Source organism: Mirounga leonina, unplaced genomic scaffold, assembly GCF_011800145.1.
Source record: "Mirounga leonina isolate KUSES-001 unplaced genomic scaffold, KU_Mleo_1.0 Mir_93, whole genome shotgun sequence".
Taxonomy (NCBI): Eukaryota; Metazoa; Chordata; class Mammalia; order Carnivora; family Phocidae; genus Mirounga; species Mirounga leonina.
Window position 1 is genome coordinate 44348037 of NW_023270854.1, and position 21218 is coordinate 44369254.

Here is a 21218-nt window from a genome sequence, read left to right on the forward strand (position 1 = left end):
CAGCTTTGTAATATAACTTGAAGTCCAGAATTGTGATGCCTCCAGCTTTGCTTTTCAAGTTTGCTTTGGCTATTCGGGGTCTTTTGTGGTTCCATCCAAATTTTAGGATTGTTTGTTCTGGCTCTGTGAAAAATGCTGGTGGTATTTTGATAGGGATTGCATTAAATGCGAAGATTGCTTTGGGTAGTATAGACATTTTAATAACATTTGTTCTTCTAATCCATGAGCATGGACTGTCCTTCCATTTCTTTGTGTCATCTTCAATTTCTTTCATCACTGTTTTATAATTTTCAGAATACGGGTCTTTCACTTCTTTGGTTAGGTTTATTCCTAGGTGTCTTACTGGTTTTGGCGCAATTATAAATGGATTAATTCGTGAATTTCTCTTTTCTACCACTTCATTATTGGTGTACAGAAATGCAACAGATTTCTGTACATTGATTTTATATCCTGTGACTTTACTGAATTTATCAGTTCTAGCAGTTATTTGGTGGAGTCTTATGACATAATACATCATCTGCAAATAGTGAAAGTTTCACTTTTTCCTTGCTGACTTGGATGTCTTTATTTCTTTTTTGTTGTCTGATTGCTGAGGCTGGGACTTCCAGGACTATGTTGAATGAAAGTGATGAGAGTGCACATCCCTGTCTTGTTCCTGACTGTAGAGGAAAAGCTCTGTTTTTCCCCACTGAGGATGTTAGCTGTGGGTTTTTCATATATGACCTTTATTATGTTGAGGTGTGTTCCCTCTCAACCTACTTTGTTGAGGGTTTTTATTATGAATGGATATTATACTTTGTCAAATCAAAGCTGCAATTCTTGAAGCAAAGGTTGTCCTGGGTTGGAAGGAAATATCTAAGGGGTGTCAGATTTAGTAGGAAGGGTGTTTGTTCACTTACCTTTTCGTTTGCTAAGCAACTCACCCGTCCCAGCCAGGGCCCTGGGCATTTGTATATTGAGTCATCCAAGGATCCCACAAGGCAGGCTTCCCTCCCCTGGCACAGATGACGCGCAGAAGCGGGAGAGGAGAGGAAGGTGTACAGGAGCATGGGCTGCTTGGTTACTGAGCGCTTGGGGGGCAGGGCTGCCTGCTGTGCCCTCCTCACTCCTTCCCACCATTGCCCTTTCTGCTCCCCTCCCTCAAGTTCCCTCCGCCATCGGGGTGAGTAGTGAGAAACATGGGCACCCATGAAATGCCCCATGAACCTGGCCTGGGGGCAGACTGTATGACAAGAGCTGTAGTATGGAGGGGCGCCTGGGTGGCTCAGATGGTTAAGCGTCTGCCTTCGGCTCAGGTCATGATCCCGGGGTCCTGGGATCGAGTCCCACATCGGGCTCCCGGCTCAGCGGGGAGCCTGCTTCTCCCTCTGACCCTCTCCCCTCTCATGCTGTTTCTCTCTCGCTGGCTCTCTAAAAAAAAATAAATAAAATCTTTAAAAAAAAAAAAAAAAAAAAGAGCTGTAGTATGGAGACTGCAGCTGCGGTCCTCGATGTCAAAGCACTCGTCTGGATTTGGAGCTGGAAGTTTGGGCCCTGACTATAGATAGGGCCACAGTGACCCTCCTCTGTCCTTGGCCGTACCCTCTCCTTGAGGTCCTTCCCGGAGGTGCGTCCCAGGGGCACTGTTGGCCTCCTGTCCCACACTGAGGTGCAGAACAAACGTCTTGATCGTCCTGAACCTCAGCCCCACATTTCTGGGCTGTGCAGTGACGCGGCCTCTGACAATGTGGTTTGTGAGCTGGGGGGTGGGGAGCCCCCACCCAAATCTCCTCAAGTAACATACCCTGGCCCTGTTGTAACCTGGGGCTTCCCTTCGAGCCTGGGAGGTGACAGCCACATGGGTGGGGCTGCCCGCCTAATCTCCCTCGCACCCATAAATCCAGGCACAACCCCTTGGGGCTCACCTATGGTGTTAGTGCTTGGAAGGGCTTTCTTCTCTTGAGCCCCTTTCCATGATGGAAAGGTAGGCTACTAGTCAGTAAACGAGTTCCCCCAGCCAAATGACTAGGAAGCCAGTTATTGGTTAAGAGGTCTTTAGCCAGTGCCCCCAGAGTGGAAGAGGTGGGGCTTCAGTTAGGGGTAGAAGGGTCTGAAAGTAAAACAGGTCTCTCTCTGATTGTGGGGCCCAAGGCTTCACTCCCAGGACAACAGGGTGGTGGGAAGGCAGTCACCAAGCTTCTCCCTTCAGCTTTCTGGCTGATGTGGAGAGACAACATCCAGTCCCGTGGAGGAGAAGTGATTGGGATTCCCACCGGAGCCCACGGTTGGAAGGAGAGGGGGCTATGGTGAGGCTCCTGGACCCATGCATGGGTGCCTAGGAAGCCAGGGGAGTCTTTCTATTATAGAACACATTTGAAAAGGTGTAGCCAGCGTCATGGTTTCCATGGCACAAGCAAACCTTCTGGCTCCAGCTCCTTCAAAGGGTTCTGCACTTGGAGGATCCACCTAAGTAAGCCCTCTGGGAAGAGCCCAGGACCGTCCCTGAGACTCGAGTCGGTCTGTGCCGCCACCAACAGTCGGGAGAACCACCACCAGGCCCTGCCCAGCCGGTCTGGCTCCTGCTGACTTCCAGAATTTCCATTCCAGAGGAGCTTAAAAAAGATGATAAAATCCCTAATTATGGCTTCTGTAGGCATTTCCTCCCCCAGGCTCAAGCTACCTGGAAGGCAGCTGAGAAGTTTTCCAGGTGCCAAGTGCCTGGGGAGGGGAACCCTGCTGGCACTGAGCTCCCCCCTCACCCCCAGTCCCACCGGGGCCCACAAACACCCCCTCAACCTTCAGACTTCTAACCTAATGTGGGCTTTATCTGAAGCAAGGTTGCAATGGAGTTCTTCTCTTGTTACCACAAGTCAAGTGGGCCCTCAGTGGACCAACCTCAACCTGGAGCTGTGTCCTTTGCCTTAACGGACCCCCACCAATCCCACCAAGGAGGAGGAGTCCCAGAAAGAAGTCTCAGGGTCCTGCAAAGCAGGGGCTCAGCAGGGGTCCCCTTCAAATGCTGGCTCAGGCAGCAGGGCAGTGACCCACCCACTGGCTGTTTTCTTATTGATGGTGCCTGGCAGGCAGCTAGGGCCACCGTGAGATGTCCTATCATTAGTCCTGCCACATGGGAAAGATCAAAGCCAACAAATGGAGGTGGGCTGGTGTGTGTGAACTGCAGGCAAAAGTGGAGACTGTGAAAGCTGAGGACCTCTAGCACCTAAATTCAGGGTCTTACCTCTCGTGTGCCTGTGTGTACCATCAGCATATTGTAATTAAAGGGCTTTGAGTTTGGATACAGGCCCTCTGCCACCACCAGTGGAATCTGACAAGGGAGTCTGGTGAACTCCTGGACCCTGTGAACTTGGCTTACGAAAGCGGTCATTCTGTCCTTTGCACTTGACATGCTCCAGCCTTGGTAAACGAAGTAGTCCCCAAATAAGACACATCACAATGCCTTTGCCTTCTGCTTGCACAACCTTCTTCCTTGAAGCAGAAAGGGTCCCAAGTCTCCATCTCCTCTAGAGCAGGCCCTCCTCAGTGTACCCCACAGGGCCTCAAATGTCCTCTGTCCCAGCACTCAGCCTGTCACAGTATTTGGAGTACAATGGACATGTGATAAAATAAAACAAAGTTCCATCCTTAAACTATCTGATATTTATTTTTTCAAAAAGAAAAACTGAAAGAAAAGGCAGAAAGTGAAAGAAAGAGAGGCTGATGCAAACAACAACTGAAACCCTCCCATAGCACTCAGTTCATCCTTCACCCCTGGTACACTGTGTTCCAGTCACCTGCTTCCGGTATGTCTCATCTGCTACGCAGGGAGCTCCTAGAGGCAGGGCCTATGTGTTCTTCATCCTGGAACACCCCTTTATGAGATGCACTGCTTGGTATACAGCAGGCACCAAATAGATGTCTGTTGGATGCATGGCGAACCAATGAACACAAGAAATCTAGAGACAAGAGCAGCACTGCTGCACGAGGGAAAATGGCAGAGTGAATCGAAGTGCAGCCAACTTACAAAGCAGAAACCTGTCTATTGCGAAAGAAGAGCCAAAGGTAAGTAACACCTGTCACTAGTGAACGGGTGTAAATGTTTTGCCAGGGTGCCTAAGCAAATGCCCAGATGTCAGGCTGTCAGGCAACTCCCAACCCCAGGCTCACAGCTGCAGGGGACACTCGACTGGCCTTTTGACTGTCCCCCTGGGCTCCAGTTTCTGCTTTGCCATTGAACTTCTATGGGCATTATTTTTCTCATCTGAGTATTCATGTGTGTAATTCCACCACATCAAAACTCTGTAAAGTGGATATTCTATAGGTAAGTCTCGAATGAACAACAGCCCTTACAGAGCCTAAGAAAAATGTTTTAAAATATAGGATCGATTTATGAATCAAATGGGAAATTCATCGGGGTCAACTGCCAAGATTGTAATGGCACATTCTTTTTTAAAAGATTTTATTTAGGGGCGCCTGGGTGGCTCAGTTGGTTAAGCGACTGCCTTCGGCTCAGGTCATGATCCTGGAGTCCCGGGATCAAGTCCCGCATCGGGCTCCCTGCTCAGCGGGGGGTCTGCTTCTCCCTCTGACCCTCCCCCATCTCATGCTCTCTCTCTCTCATTCTCTCTATCAAATAAATAAATAAATAAAATCTTTAAAAAAAAATAAAAAAAATAAATAAAAATAAAAGATTTTATTTATTTATTTGACAGAGAGAGAAAGAGAGAAAGAGAGAGAGAGAGAGCACAAGCAGAGGGAGTAGTGCAGAGGGAGAGAAGCAGGCCCCCTGCAGAGCAGGGAGCCCAACGCGGGACTCAATCCCAGGACATCATGACCTGAGCCAAAGGCAGACGCTTAACCAACTGAGTCACCCAGGCGGCCCTGTAATAGTACATTTTTTTCAGGATCATAATATCGATGTAGTCGGCCTCAAGTGCTGTAGTTACTATTACTGCTGTCAGTGCTACTAATACAATTACTTTTATCGTCGTAGATTAAAAACTTGTGAGGGCCAAGGCATTCTGATATGAGTCAAAATGGAAATCTGAAATGTAAAAGATGTGGGAGAATTTTCTTAGAAATGGGACAGGCTTTACTACCCTCTCCTAAGAGAGGAAGGCCGGATAGAGAAAACTGCCAAGAGTGGGCCCCTCTCAGTGGAAGAATGGTGGTGTTTCTCTGGTGGACAATCCTTGTAACTTTTCTCCAACCCTCAATTCCACTGACCCCCCTTTAAATACAGTTAATATATGTAGCTAGCTAAGTCGCCCATTACTTTAACTTTAGACCCGGTTCTTAAGTGTATTTGGCTCAGAAACTGACACAGCATTGCCAGGTTGCATAAGAAAACACATTTTTATATTACCAGTGTCCCTAGAAAATTGTGCATAATTAAATGCATTCAAGTGTCATGGCTTCCAGGCAAATCACCTCATCTCTCTGGGCTCCCACATCTCATTCTGAAATCTGACTATATGGCTAAGGTTCAGTACAGCTTTAAAATTCCTAAGCCTGGATGTGATCTGACCCACAGGGGTATGCAGTTTTAAGCAAACCTAATATACAGAAAAGACTAGATTTACTAAAAAAATCAATGAGAGGGTTGGGAGCGTCATGCTTCTTAAACGTATCATGCGCACGCAAATCCCCTGGGCATCTTGGTAAAGTGCAGATTCTGACTGAGCCGCTCTGGGGGAGGGGCCAAGGTTCTGCATCCAAGTCCCTGGTGATGCCCCGGCTGCTGCTGGTTCATGGACCACACCTTGAGTGGCAAGGGCGTAGCACACCTGCAGTGCTGAAGCCTCCCTCTAAACACCACTGCCGAGGGCACTTCCTTGCGTGAGATCTGTCTTGCTTTCTACCTGTGACACCAGCCACGCTGGCCACAGCCGTCTGCACTGGGGACTAGCAGCTGACATTACAGCAGCCAGGCTGGCCAGCACTTATGAGGTAGTTCAGCGCAAAATCACGTCCAAGAAGGATGACTATCCAAGAGGAGGCACATTTAAAAGACCCAACCGCTTCCTCTCTCAGGTTTGAACGTGACGCAGAGAACTGTGCCCAGATGCAAAAATGTCCAAGGAAGGGTTCTAGAGGGCAGGGGGGTGGGAGGATGGGTTAGCCTGGTGATGGGTATTGAGAAGGGCACGTTCTGCATGGAGCACTGGGGGTTACGCACAAACAATGAATCATGGATCACTACATCTAAAACTAATGATGTAATGTATGGTGATTAACATAACAATAAAAATTAAAAAAAATAAAGGGAACAATTCAGTGACAATTTAGTGCTGTAAAAAAAAAAAAGAAAAATGTCCAAGAAGGCACTATAAAGAGAGAAGAAAAGCAGTAGCAGAAACATTAGTAGGAGAAGCAGGGGCAGCGTGGCTGGGGCACTGCCCCGTCAGAAGCATTGGAATTGAGAGAAAGGGATTCTGACATCGAGCAGACAAGATGACAGGGCTGCTAGAGTTCGTGCTGAATGGTGAATCATTTTTTTGGTTCTCCTAGCAGTTTGGTTCAGGGGTGCTGTATATGGACTTTTCCTGTAACTTTTGATTAAATTTCATGAATGCAGACACCTTGAACATTCCTCTGTACCTTGTGACCCTCGTGGTGATTCTTTTTTTTTTCAAAGATTCTTATTTATTTATTTGACAGAGAGAGAGAACACAAGCAGGGGGAGCGGCAGGCAGAGGGAGAAGCAGGCTCCCCACGGAGCAGGGAGCCCGATGCGGGACTCGATCCCAGGACTCTGGGATCATGACTTGAGCCGAAGGCAGAAGCTTAATTGACTGAGCCACCCAGGCGACTGATTCTTCCATTTAAAACCATCCTTTACTTCACCTAGGACTTTACTGTAGCACACACCCCTGAGGCATTGTAAATGTATCCCTTATGCCCACATTTCTCACACAGACTTGTTAAAGTACACCTTAGCTCATCCTAATAGAGCGAGATGACCAATTCTGCCAAAAACTAATGGCAGAAGAGGGGTGGGAAGGGTGTACTAGTTAGCCTGACTGCCATAACAAAGTACCACAAAATGGGGGGCTGACACAACAGAAATCTATTTTCTCATGATCCTGGAGCCCAGGAGTCCAAGATCAAGATGGCGACAGGGCTGGGTTCTTCTGAGGCCCCTCTCCTTAGCTTGTAGATGGCGCCTTCTTGCTGTGTCCTCACATGGTTTTCTTTCTGTACTTGTCTGGGTCCTACTCTCCTCCCCTGAAGACACCAGTCATATTGGACTAGGGCCACTCTAAAGACCTCTTTTTAATTTAACTATGTCTTTAAAGACCCTATATTCAAATACAGCCACATTCTGAAGTACTTGAGTGGGGGACACCCCCAAAATAGATTTCTGTTGTTTCAGCCTCCCATTTTGTGGATCTCCTAAACCATTATCATGCTCTTCTTTGAGATGGCTGCTGGGCTGGCTAAGCACAGGCTAGGTGGTGCATCCTCTGGAGTTGCTCATGGAAACGTCAGGAACTCTGCGATGGCACTATCAATTTGAAACAGTCACAGCTGGCCGTGGAGTGCGATCAGTGCCAGTTAATAGGCTGATGGTGGAGGCAACATGCTTCACAGTTTTATAGCTGGCCCTGTCCTGGTCAACACATTTGTGGACAACTGGAATGAATGCAGAAGGCATGCTTAGGAAACGCGTGGGTGACACAGGCTGAGAGGGATGATGATACAGTTATTAGCCTGAATGCAAATGTCCTCCATACATCACAGAATCAAAACTTAAATGACTGTGACTGGCTAGAACCAACAGGCCAAAACAAAAAGGAAGCACGGCAGAACATATGTGAGGTTTTCTCTTCAGGTTGATAAAGGCAATCAATCAGAGCAGTGCTTCTACAGCTTTAGGGAGCCCAGGAATCATCTGGGGATCTTGCTAAAATGCAGGTTCTGATTCAATAGGTCAGGAGTGGGCCTTGACATCCTGTGTTTCTAACTAATTCCTAGGTAAGGAGAAGCTGCTGGCCCACTGGCTCCTCTTGGAAGCATGAGCACGAAAAAGCCCTGGGGTGAGTCATTAGCCACAAGCTTCATATTTCCACAAACTGACTTTGCACCAACAGCACTATGGACTTCTGCCCTAAATACTAAATGCACTCGCCACCCTCCCGACCCTCCAAGCTCTATGGGCTGTGTTGTATTTAGCGTGGGAACCACATTTAGTGTGAAGAAATACAGTCAAGGGAACAATTAAAAAACTGAGAAATCTAGATGACCGTTGTGCGAATTGATGAACTGGGTCCCCTCAGTTGCAGAAGGGACATGAAATGTAGGAAAGGAAATGGAGTTACCCTCACATAGTTAAAGTGCTATGACATGGGATAGAGACTAGCTCTGAAGCATTAACAAACAAATAAAACAACCCCCCCTCCCACCCCGTGTGGGAATCAAGAGGGCAGGTTCTGGGGTTGGACAGACCTAGGTTCAAATCCCGACTCAACTACTTTCTCTGTGACTTCCGCTAAATCGTTGAGTCTCTTGCCACACCAGTGTCCTTATCTGTAAAATATAAATACTGCTAGCAGCAGCTATCTGCAGTGTTAATTCAGCTATATGAACTGCGGGAACAGATACATTGTTAGTTGTTTACACGTTAGATGTTTATTTCCCGCTTGTACGTAGGCCAAAATGCTGTTCTTGGTCAACAGGCAGTTTGGCTCCAAGCCACAATTCAGTGACCCAAGGCTCCTTGCATCTGGTGGCTCTGCCATCTTCAGGATTTATACTTGTCTTGAGCCAGATCGGAAATGTCGCACATCACTTCTCCCTACATGTCTTTGGTCAGACCTCAGACACATGGCCACATTTACCTAAAGGAGACTCATGGTCTAGCTGTGTGTGCAAGAAGAAATGAGTCCCTGCCATTTTCTCATGAGGCCGTGTGAAGGGGTTTACAAAGCGCAGGTGGAATGCTTAGCGTGGCCCCATACCTGATCGCGCTCGAAAAATTGCTACTGTTATTATGTAACTTAACAGAACAAAAGTAGGTCCCAAATGCTAAATTACAGGAAGGCAGATTTCAAATTAAACCAAGGCAGAATTTGGAAATAACAGGACAATTCAAGTATGATTTCAAATTAAATCCAGGCAGAATATAGAAATAACAGGACAATTCAAGTATGGCTCGTATAAAATACTGAGGTCACCACCACGCGCACTACTTTAGTAGAGGACCTGTGTTTCAGGGATGCTGAAGGGAGTTCTTTTATTAGAAGGGATTAGATAACCTTTAGACAGCCTCAGAAGTATCTAGAACTTTGGGCTGCAAATAAATGGCTTGATTCTAAGTGGATTTATACTTAAATGTGGTAGACGAGACCACATAAACATCTTGTTCAACAGACAAGTTCATTCTGGTAACCAGTCTGTACCTTAGCAATTGATGTCACTCAGTAACCTTGAAACAGACTTAACTGGAGGGTGCAACATCTTATCGTCTTGCTTGATTTGGTATCTTTTTCCCCTAATCCCCATGCCTGCCTCTGCATCTTTCAAAAAGATGGATTAAAACTTAATCTTGGAAACCTGAGATTTCAGTCTTCCCTTGAGATAACCGAAGACACTGTGCCATGAAAACAAGTTTTGAGAATCTGCTCCATGACTGTTCCTATGCTAGTATTTTAGGCAAAGGCTGCTGTTCACCGACCTCTACGAACTGCATGCAACAGACTTTCCTGTGGGGTTCTCCCTAGAGTATATGCAGCCTTCTAAAGGCCCTTCCCCAAACCACTGCCAAACGTTTGCCTAGTGATTTAGTAAGTCCCTAAGAAAAAAGGCAGAGAATGGCTTTTTAAAGCTATAGTAGGGCAAGATATACATTGTCTTAAAATTAGTTAGGATCTTTTTAATATTCTATCTCATAAGAAATCTGATAAAAACCTAAGCTGCCTGTAGTGACCCAAGATTTAGAACTCGGTACCAGCTCCCAGTTCCAGAGGCGAATGCCCTGTCTGGGATCAGTCCATGAAGCTATTCTTGACGTTTCTCCAATTTCCAAGTCTCTCCTTAGTGATGCGTCTCTCCCCAGGAATTCTGAACTTTGCTCCTTCCTTTCCTTCCCCAATAATATAGGAGACAGATTCACTTGAATACACTACTCTAAACACTAGGACAGCATAGTCTTAACCACATCAAAGATAGATTTCTCAGAACAAAGCCACCAAAAGTCTTGCCTGAAGGGGAAGGAAAGGGGGGAGAAGGATAGACATCTTGACAGAACTCAAGATTCTAAGTCTTCACTGTAAAGAGTTAACAAAATCAGCCCTTTCCATTTTAACAACCATTAAGTTTTTCACTATTATTGAAGTCAAAGGCAGAAAATAGAAGTATCAGGAATATTTAATCACATACAGGATCCTCCTGCAGTGGGCTGAATAGTGTCATTCTCCCCCACCCCACCCCAAATTCATGTCCATTTGGAACCTTACAATGGACCCTATTTGGAAACAGAGTCTTTGCAGATGTTGGTTAAGGGCCAAGATGAGATCATACTGAATTGGGAGTAGGCCTTAAATCCAATGACTAGGTGTCTTTATAAGAAAAGGACACAGAAGACACAGAAGCCATGTGAGGATGGAAGCAGGGCATTCTGCTGCCACAGCCAAGGCACATCAAAAGCCACCAGTAGTTGGAACAAAGGCAGGAAAGTTCTCTCCTAGAGCCTGTGGAGGGAAACTGGCCCTTCCAACACCTTGATTTCAAACTTCTGGCCTCCAGAACTGTGAGAAAATGTTTGTGGAAATCTGTTATGTCAGCCATAAGAAACCTTTACAGCTCAATACAGATCAGTAATGATGCTTGAATTGTTCTTTGACTGGCATCTAGCCCAGCACCACCCACTTTGTAATAATGGCAGAAGCCCTGGAAATGACACAATGTACCATTTATTCAACTGTCTTGCTCTCCTCCGTGTTAGAGGTGACACTGTCTACTTCTATAGGAATTAACATTGCTGAGGAGTACCCAGTGAGGTATTCATCATATTGCCATCTGCAGGTTTCAAGGATCTTTGGAGACCACTCAGTACAATGACTTCATACTTCTATTCAGGGAAGTGAAGGCCTAAGATAGAAGATTTCATTAAGAAGCCAACCTTCCCCTCATCTTCAGACAAAAGCCTCCATTAAAATTACAAACAGAAGTTATCAGTCCGATAGCCTAAACCTCACGGGTAGTATTTCTATACTAGCTTTCAATGTGCTAATAAACAACTTACGTAGAATTATGGCAGTTCTCCTTCCTCGTTACCTTATCATGTAGAGGGCCACTGCAAGCAATGGTGAGATTAAAAGGTACTTCACTTCACCCCTAAGGACAATAAATTGAAATCATTTTAAACAAATCCAAATGCTCTATGAGGAAATGAGAAACATGGCCTTGATATTGCTTTGAAGGACAGATTTCGAAAGCAATGTTTTATTCTCCTAGTTGTGTTTTTCCAGTATCTCCATTTTCTTCCAGTATCTCCAATGGTATGTAGGAAAGGACACCAAGCTGAATCAATAGTATGACCTAAAACATCTACAGATTTAACATAGGGGAAAAAAAAAAAAAAAAGCACACTGTAGAAAAAAATAGGAAGGGGGAGCACTTGGGTAGCTCAGTCAGTCAGGCAGTTGGCTCTTGGTTTCAGCTCAGGTCATGATCTTGAGGTCCTGGGATCGAGCCCTGTGAGGTCTAGGGTTCCATGCTCAGTGGGGAGTCTGCTTAGGGATTCTCTCCCTCTGCCCCTCCTCCCGCTTGTGTGTGCTCTCTCTCTCTCTCTAGAATACATAATTTTTTTTTTAATAGGAAGAAATGCACCCAAAATGTTACGAGTGTTTTCATTTTCCTTACAGTCTTTTATTTTCCAGATGAGGAAACGAAGGCACAGAAAAGTTAAATAATTTGCCCAAGGTCACAAAACTGGTAAGAGGCAAGACTGAGATAGGCAGCTAAGGCAATGTTGCCTCAATACCACCTACAATAAAACTTAGAAAGGTGTCAACCTGGCATTATTAAAGGAGAAGAGTTGCCATTAAAACTGCTCTCATGGTTTACTCACCAAGTCAAAAGTCTTAAAGTGAGTTCCTAGAGAGTATTTTCTTCCCACAAATATTCAATGTGCTAGGTCTACATAAACTCTGAACCTCTTACTGTTACAGGTCGGTTCCTCTCACCTACCAGTCAGTGTTCAAGTATATGGTGGCAAACCGTAGGCTGCACGGCACTTTCTCATTGTTTCCCAAAAGAAAAATATGGCAAAGAAATTCTACTGAGGACCAATTTTCAACTTGTGAAACAACTTCAGTAAAAAAGCAAATGCACCAATGCAATACAATTGAAATGCATATGAAAATACTCAGAAATGGTTAAAAAGTCAGAGAAAAAGATACTGATACCAGATGTAAATCATGCCCACGTGGAAAAAAAAGAAAATCCTTTCAGTTCAGGGAAGAGTATGAAAGTATCTGAAAAGATAACAGTGCCAACAACAATAAAATAAAAACTAGCTACCAGGTTATGTATAAACATATGACATATTATACTTTTATTTCATGCAGAATCACTGAGTCTTATTGAGGTCAGACTTTGAAAAACACAAGTTGGTTCCTTATACAACTAAGGATAGAGATAAAATCTAACTTAATCAGCCTGAGATCTTGGTTCCGTATTTTTCTAAATATGCCCTAACATTACTTGTATTCTTTGCTGCAACTATGACATAATTAGTATAAATGGCCTTAATTCTAAATAAAGTTTTGCCAAAATTCTAACGAAACAAAATTGACCTCAAATGCAGGTTTTAAGAAATATAGGCTTTAAAAGAATGTTAAAATGTTAAATGTTGCTCTTTTTTTAGGAGAAGGATCTTGGATCTTAAAGATACTCAAGAGGAAACAATTTAAAAGATCAGTCACATTAAAAGTAAATGGATGAAATATGGGTGAATTTTATATATAAAATATATATATTTTTGCTAAAAAAAAAAGGGTAAGAGAATTTCCAGTACTTTACTCTTACTGATCATCACGCAAGATAAATATTGAAGGCAGAGGGTCACCAACTTCAATACTTAAAGGGTTCAGACAAGGGAAGGTAAACTTACGCCATATCTAAAGTGAATAGGCACTGGGTAGTTCCAGTGGATTACCACACACAAGGATATACGTAATGATTCCAAATCTTCTGATTTTTCAGAAGAAGTGGAAATATAGATTTTTGTAAATTAAAACATGAGCAACACTGTATGAGTCACAGAGAATGCATTTATAGATCAAATCTACCCCAAGGCCACCATTTTGCAAATTGAGCGGAAGAATACTTTGGATACACTGTATTTGTTCTTTCCTGGGTAAGATATACTTCATGACACAAAGTTTAAAAATACATATTAAAAATAAATTTTGAAAAAGAATACTTGAGTAAGAAAACCCTAGTGGGCCAAGAAAAGCTTTTGTAATGAATATGCTTAGCTTTCTTTGTGAGTCAAATAGCATGCAAATTCACAATGATTCCAAAGAAAGTGATATAGTAACTTGGATTTGAAGTTAGGTTCTGGAACCCAAACGCTAATACTCCAAAGTAAGTAACAATCAGAGCCAAGAAAGATCCATTGCCCGGGCCCAGCTGCGGGGGCTTACTACTAAAGATACTGGTTTTACAAGTCAGGGACTGAGCAAAGTTATTCTTATAATAAAATAATTATTTTAATGAAGTATTTGAAATAATTTTAAACATCTGATCAATAAGATTATACACAAATATGGGAATATGCTGCACTTTACAAAAAAATAAAGCTAAGCATTTAAATATACAAAAACAACTTTAGGTATAGATCTTTTCTGAAAGTATTCTTTTAACATATACATAATTTATAGCATTTTACATAATAACTTGCCTGAAACAAAAAGACGTGGCCAATTTAACATTTACTACCGTACAGAACATGGCCGTAACAGTCCCGATGGGAAGAACAGGATGAGGAATAACATACTGGAGGTGTGTTTTTTCCCCTGAATTCTTTTCCTAAAAAGCAGCTTTCTTTTTTGTTTTGTTTTGTTTTTTTTAAAACCTTCCTGGAGGATTTACTGGTTCTTTCTGTATGCAATTCTAAATACAGCTATTACTTTTCACAGCTACATGCCACAAAGGTGGAATTAAAAAAAAAAAAAAAAAAAAGAGGGTTTGCTTTACAAAACATCGGCTTCCTCCTCAGATGAATATATATATATATATTTCACATATATATATAACATGCTTCTCATAATACATTTAGAGACAAGATCTCTGACAATGAGATGCTGACATTATCTTTTGAGTACTGAATCCAAAATGGAGTCCTACTGTTAAAAATTTCTAATCATCAATTAGGATTTTTTAAATGCAGTAAGATGCTTAAAACTTGCAGTAACGAAAAAAATTTTACAAAACCATCCTTAAGATTTAAAACAATACACAAAATAAAAAAAAATAACTTCTTCCTTTTGAAATACTGCAAATTTGAAAATGTTTGATACATTTTCCCTTTTGGCTGGACTGTGGTTTTGTCCTGTCAACAAAACCCTGTACCAGCCGTGCTGGAGTTCCAATCTCACCCCTGGAACGGAGGGTGCGCGTGCATGCAGCACACTTCCTGCTCTGGGATTCATTCCATTTTCACTCCCCCTTCTCAGGTGGAACGCAATGCCCCTTCCTTCCTTCCAGTAGTTCCCACCTTCTCCAGTTTTCAGTGAGGTATATCAGCAGGTCCCGTGTTACAGTTTCCCTGACAAGGATGTCCCCTCACTCGGTATCAGAAGCAACATACGGTGATGAACCACAGAACAGCAACCTTAGGCACAAACTATCCCCATCTGCCTCAGTTTTGACAACATCAGGATGCAGATGACCAAAGTCACCACAGACCCTACTCTGTGGCTCACCACCTGCAACTACAGAAGGTGATTGTCACAATTAGCTAGGCAACTTCTGATCCCAGCCCAGAAAACCTAACACCTTGAGACAGGTTCAGTAGAGGATGAAATACAGTTTGCTTGGTAAATAGTGACTCTTCCTTTCTTTCCCCTGCATCTTAATGCTGGCTGTATTAGGGAGATCACCTCACTTGTTAACAGTTTGGCAAATGAAGCAGGTGGTACCAAACAGGGCCTTAACCTGTTGTAATTCAATGCACAGGTAGGCAGAAGCCTACGTCTGTATGAACTGTATTTCATTAACCAATTTCCAGAAGACAAAGTTGAATTCTAGTCCTTAAGAACCCCATAAGATTTAATAAAAGTTTATAACTGTAAACAATGGCCTTCCCCATTGGTGATTATTTTCCAGAAACTGAAATTTCAGGAGAGTGCAACAATGCTCTTTATGTCTTCTTTGGCAGTAAACAGCAAGGATCTGGATGGAGAGTGCAGTGGTCACTTCAGAAGGGCAAGGTACAGAGCTCGAGAATACTTCATCTCTCTTTCCTGTTCCATACAGAATATCAAGTCCCTGAGACAGATTCTTGTGATTCTTGGACGAAGCAACTGTTTGGTGGCTGTCAGACCGGATGTCCCAGAAGCAAGAAGATTGTCTTTTAAGCCCTGAACAGAATAAACAGAGAAAACAGTTTGAAGTAAGCAATCTTTCATAAAGAGAAAAACTGTCTTCAGAATGGAAGAGCTCACTAACCTCTGGCCACTGAGTTGGTGCTGGAGAGAATATAATGATGCAGCAGGCTCAACCCTGTCCCCCAGCAGCCCCATCTCCTGGGGGAGGCCAACTGCCACCACACTAGTTCATGACCTCAATCATTCTCTCTCTCTCACCTGGACCATGGCGACAGCCTCTTAACTGATTTCTCCACTTCCAGGCTTGACTTCACTCCATTCTCTGCTGTGCATTGAAGGCCGGACTTTCCTCTTTAAAGTTCTTAGACAAAACTTTTGGGAGTGATGGCTGTGGACATTATTTCAATTATGGTGATGATTTCATAGGTCTTCGTAAAAACCTATCAGACTGTATACTTTACAGGTGTACAGTCTTTTGTATATCAATTATAAAAATAAAAGAAAAAGCCTTACATGGTTCATATCCCATCATTCTGTGGTTCAAAAATCTTCGATGGCTCACTGCTATCCACAGTAGCTACGTGAGCACTTGTTATATTGACGACAGCTATGTGATTCACCTCCCACACACGATCCCTTTTCTTTCATTTAACATTGCAGCAAGTTACATGGGTGCTGTCTGCATTTATCAAATGAGAAAACTGTGCTTTAGACAGGTTATGCAATCTGTTCAAAGTCACACAGCAAAACTGAACTGTGACTCAATTTCTAATTGGATCTGAAGTGAGTGCTCTTAGTCACTGCACTCTATTATCTACCAAATCAGGTACAAACTCATCACCTGGCTTCCCTACAGGCTCACTTCCCACTGTTCCTTTACAAAGCATCTTAACTCTGGCCAATAGATAAAGATCAGCAAAAGGCCATTCCAGACCAATCTACTCATCTTTTAAGACCCACTTCAAATGGGTCTACTTGCCGCCCCCACCAAAGGAATTCTCACTGTAGCAATTACCTCATATAGTATTACAGTAATTTGTATATGCTACCACCACTACCACATACCCACTAGACCATAAGCTTTTTGATATCAACCAATGTGGGCTCTAAATGCCATTCAAAAATGAATGAAACCCAATATGCCTATACTAAGACAGTTTTCTAAATATCAGTGTCTACATAATAGTATTAAAACAAAAAAGATTGGAAGGAGAAATGAAAAATACAGAATTTTCAAAGGATAATTTTTAAAGATTTTATTTATTTATTTGGCAGAGAGTGAGAGAGAGTGAGTGAGTGCGCGCACAAGCGGGGGGAAGAGCAGGCAGAGGGAGAGGGAGAAGCAGATTCCCCGCCGAGCAGGGAGCCCGATGCGGGGCTCAATCCCTGGACCCCGGGATCACGACCTGAGCCGAAGGCAGCCGTTTAACCGACTGAGCCACCCAGGCACCCCTTCTCATTCTTTTTTAAAACCATACTTTGGCTCTTTGAGGAAGACGCGGTTGCAGCTACGGCGGAGGTTTGGACGCCCCGCTCCTGCTCCTGACTCACCGCTGTTCGCTCTCACTGAGGAACAAGTCAGTCAGGAAGCCCCGCCGCAGCCATGGCTTTTCAAGACACCGGGAAGACACCCGTGGAACCGGAGGTGGCGATTCACCGAATCAGAATTACTCTCACCAGCCGCAAGGTAAAATCTTTGGAAAAGGTATGTGCTGACTTGATCAGAGGCGCAAAGGAAAAGAATCTCAAAGTGAAAGGGCCAGTTCGGATGCCTACCAAGACTCTGAGAATCACTACAAGAAAAACTCTTTGTGGTGACGGTTCTAAAACCTGGGATCGTTTTCAGATGAGGATCCACAAGCGACTCATTGATTTGCACAGTCCTTCTGAGATTGTTAAGCAGATTACTTCCATCAGTATTGAGCCAGGAGTTGAGGGTGAAATCACCATTACAGATGCTTAAATCAACCTTTTTAATAAATTGATTATTAGTTGTTAAAAAATAAATAAATAAATAAAACCATACTTTGTTTCCGAAAACATCTTGAGAGGGTTGGTAACCCTCCTTTCACCCTCCAAAAGACTTATATAAGAAAAAAATTTACCTAACATAGGAAGCAAATCTTCTGGTTCTATAAATATCCTTTTATAACTATCAAATTTTAATTATGCCCTCTACATTTGTTTTGCTTTGTTTTGATGGAGAAAACAATCTTTTTTTTTTTTTTAAGATTTAATTTATTTATTTGACAGAGAGAGACACAGCGAGAGAGGGAACACAAGCAGGGGGAGTGGGAGAGGGAGAAGCAGGCTTCCCGCTGAGCAGGGAGCCCAATGTGGGGCTCGATCCCAGGACCCTGGGATCATGACCTGAGCCAAAGGCAGAAGCTTAATGACTGAGCCACCCAGGCACCCCGAAAGTAATCCTTTTTAAGGTCTCCAATAACACTATGGTCAAAACAAGTCAACTTAATTCCATGCATGTTCTCAAAATGACTGAGGGGCACTTTATCTGATGGTCAAATAAAATTTCCTTGAAAGATGTTTTGCAGTTTTGGGGGAATATGATATCACAATCACACTTCTATACTCATTATGGTAAACTTGGCTCAAAAGGGTCCATGGAACAAATTCTGGAACATTTTTAGAAAGGACAAAGACGTTACTCTCGGCTGCACAATTGCCTGGCTACTTCTCCGGGGAGCCCATCTATGGTATAGAGCCAGTCTCTCACCACTTCTGCAAGGTTCTTAGTAATGAATGCAGTTTGTACAAATACAAGTGTCAGCCTCTGTGACTTCAGCTAAGCACGTCAGTCATGCACTAGCACATTCCTCTTCCCTGTTAAAGTTACCACTCAGAGGTGGTATAATGTAGATATAATCTTAACTGCTGTAAATTATCACCATCACAATATTTTCGTAAGATTTTTGCAGAATGGGGATGCCTGGGTGGCTCAGTCGGTTAAGCATCTACCTTCAGGTCAGGTCATGATCCTGGGGTCCTGGGATCAAGCCCCACACTGGGGCCTTGCTCAGCAGGAAGCCTGCTTCTCCCTCTGCCTGCCAGTCCCCCTGCTTGTGAGTGGTCTCTCTCTTTTTCTCACAAATAAATAAAAATCTTTAATAAAAAAGATTTTTGCAGAATGGACCGGACAACTCAGCTTTGGAAAACTGGATAAAAAACAAACATTAGGAAGAGAGTTAATAAAACACATCATGGGCAGTGAGTGGAAATTTTGTTGTATATAGGAATTACCTGTTTAAAACTATAGTACATTTTTTTTATTTCTAAACTATAATACACTTAAATAGAGGCACTTCTCTTAGCCAAAAATTAGATATAATATGCTAAAGCTGAATCGATAGTTGTTTGTAACTATTTAAGTACTAAGAGTTTGCCTAAAATCAGTCATTTAGTGTTTTATACGAATTTTGAAATTAAATGGCTAGCTGGATGGATACACTATGTCTTGGCAATTCCACTTCTATGTAAATACCCAGAACTATATCATACGTTCACCGAAAGACATGTATGAGAATGTTTAGCACTCTTATTCATAATGGCCCTAAACAAGAAACAATCCAAATGCCCATTTAGAATAGATAAGCTGTAGAATATTTATACAAATGGAATACTACACAGCAGTAACAAACTGAGTAACATGGATGAATATAACAAAAATGTTAAATGGAAGGATCCAGATGTAAAGGAATACATACAGTTTGATTCCATTTCTATAAAGTTCAGAGCTACAGAAGTCAGGACAACGATTCCCCGGGGGTGAGAGAAGTAGTGCCCAGAAGGAGATAGGAGAGGGTTATCTGGGGTTCTGGTGATGTTCTCTGTCTTAACTGGAGTATTATCTACATGAGTGTGCTTGTACTGTGAAAATTCAGGGAGCTTTGATTTGTGTGCTTTTCTGCATCAGTATTATACTTTAATAAAAAAACTAAAATGCTCCCCAAACCCCACAACAACCCTTGTCTAGGTAGGAAATTAAAAAAGGAGCAAAGAGGGAAAAAGAGGAAAGGAAGTAAGAAAAAAATGTTAAACAAAAAAATTAAAGAAACAGAATCATCTGGGTAAAGAACAAAGGGGTCACAGTTCATGTTTGTCATGTGACAAGCCTAAAGGATTCAGGAGAAAGAGCTGTATTACAGCTGCCAGCACAGGGTTGAAAAGGTCATTCCAACAGGATGTAGCAGAAGGCCTGAGGCAATGTTATAAATGAAACAAACCCCAAGGGACAGTCAGTAACCCAACAGAAATGTCTTTCATAATTCACAACTTTACAAAGGTGATAGCATCCTCTTCGCCCAAATAGTGACACACTTAAGAAAGTCAATCTTTCTTGAACATGGATACAAACATATAGCATTTTTATTCCTATGCTTATGTTTTGGGGATGCCTACAGTCTGACTTGTCAGTTTCACAATGACCTGGCCAGAATAATCAGCTACCTCTCAATTATCCATGGTTAAGAGAGTGGATAATGTATGGCTAACTTAAAGCCATAAAAACTCAAACCTGCCTTTTCACCATCAGCTTTAATTTTCTCCCACTTCACCAAGTCCCTTTTCCAAAGTTTTCTAGGGCTGGTTTCTGGTCACATTACACCATCAGTGCCAAGAACCACTAATGTGGTTAAGAGACCAAAATTTGTATAAAGGAAAAAAAAAAAAAGACCCTGTGACAACATACTATTTATTTCTGAAATAGGATGTTTCCCCAATCATCTTTCTACATGAGGATATTCTTTAACTTGGATTCTTCACCTGGATGAAGCAGGTAAAATGGAAGAGAAAGGTCAAAGAAGATGAAAAAAATAATTCACTTACCAAGTGCACAACGAATGTTCTTAAAATCATGATCAGACCTAATGTTCACATACTCTGCTAGGTCGATTAAGTTAGCCTTCACTACTTTGTTCAACTGCATCACTAAACAAAGTTTCTTACTTTTATTTTGAGGAATTCCCCTCTAATAAGAAAAAATTGAACACCATAAGTTACCGATTTCAGAGAAATAACGTTTTAAGAATAACACTAATTAAAAATAACCAGTTATCCAAACTTTTATTCCCTCAAGTTAATGGAATGGGTGCTGCGAAGTAAAACCTTTAAAAGTCTATCTACTTCTTTTTCCACATTTCCTTAAATTCTATTACTGCTATACTAACTGAAAAGCAAAAACAACGTCTTTATGAGCCCAGGGGCTTCATGAATCCTGCTAAAGTTCTCAGTGACTTCGTATGGGCTTCTGTTTCTAAAAGCTGCCATCCATGGCAACTTAGCTTCATGCTAGCTCACATGCTAATATGGTTTAAAAGTTACGTGGGTTACTGGGCATCTACTATGGGCAAGGAACTGTGCTAGGCAGCGTAAGATATATAGGAGGGTTGAACATCAGTGAGCACCAGTTGTCTCCTCCATAAGCAACCACAGACAAATTACTTAAGTTCTCTGTGCCTCAGTTTCCTAATCTGCAAAATAGTAACAGTAATTATCTCATAGGGTTGTTTGAGGATTAAATGAGAACATTACCTGGCACACAATATACATTCTATAAGTGTTAGCCCTTCTTATAATAAATTAATTAGTCAGTTGGGAGGCTTGAAGGTTTATAGACAGGAAATAGTGTAATTCTACTTCCAGATCTTTTCTGACATCCCCTAGTTAAAA

The 21218-nt window shown here is 42.7% G+C and overlaps 2 protein-coding genes and 1 long non-coding RNA gene across 3 annotated transcripts in view; 2 read left to right on the top strand and 1 right to left on the bottom strand.

Annotated features, from left to right (window-relative positions):
* LOC118004671 overlaps positions 1-15524 on the top strand; it is a 29997-nt gene extending 14473 nt beyond the window's left edge. The window contains exons 2-3 of the long non-coding RNA XR_004677666.1: positions 7954-8015; positions 15463-15524. This is a non-coding gene — a long non-coding RNA (uncharacterized LOC118004671). The remainder of the gene's footprint in view (positions 1-7953; positions 8016-15462) is intronic.
* The window catches only part of TAF4B (TATA-box binding protein associated factor 4b), a 126961-nt gene continuing 118934 nt past the window's right edge, over positions 13192-21218 (bottom strand). Inside the window, exon 15 of the mRNA XM_034996188.1 lies at positions 13192-15566. Coding sequence (XP_034852079.1) covers positions 15399-15566 — 168 coding nt within the window. The 3' untranslated portion in view covers positions 13192-15398. The remainder of the gene's footprint in view (positions 15567-21218) is intronic.
* Positions 17122-17496, top strand: LOC118004670 (40S ribosomal protein S20-like). The gene has a single exon (XM_034996190.1). It carries the CDS (start codon positions 17137-17139, stop codon positions 17494-17496), a length of 360 nt encoding a protein of 119 aa, XP_034852081.1. The 5' UTR covers positions 17122-17136.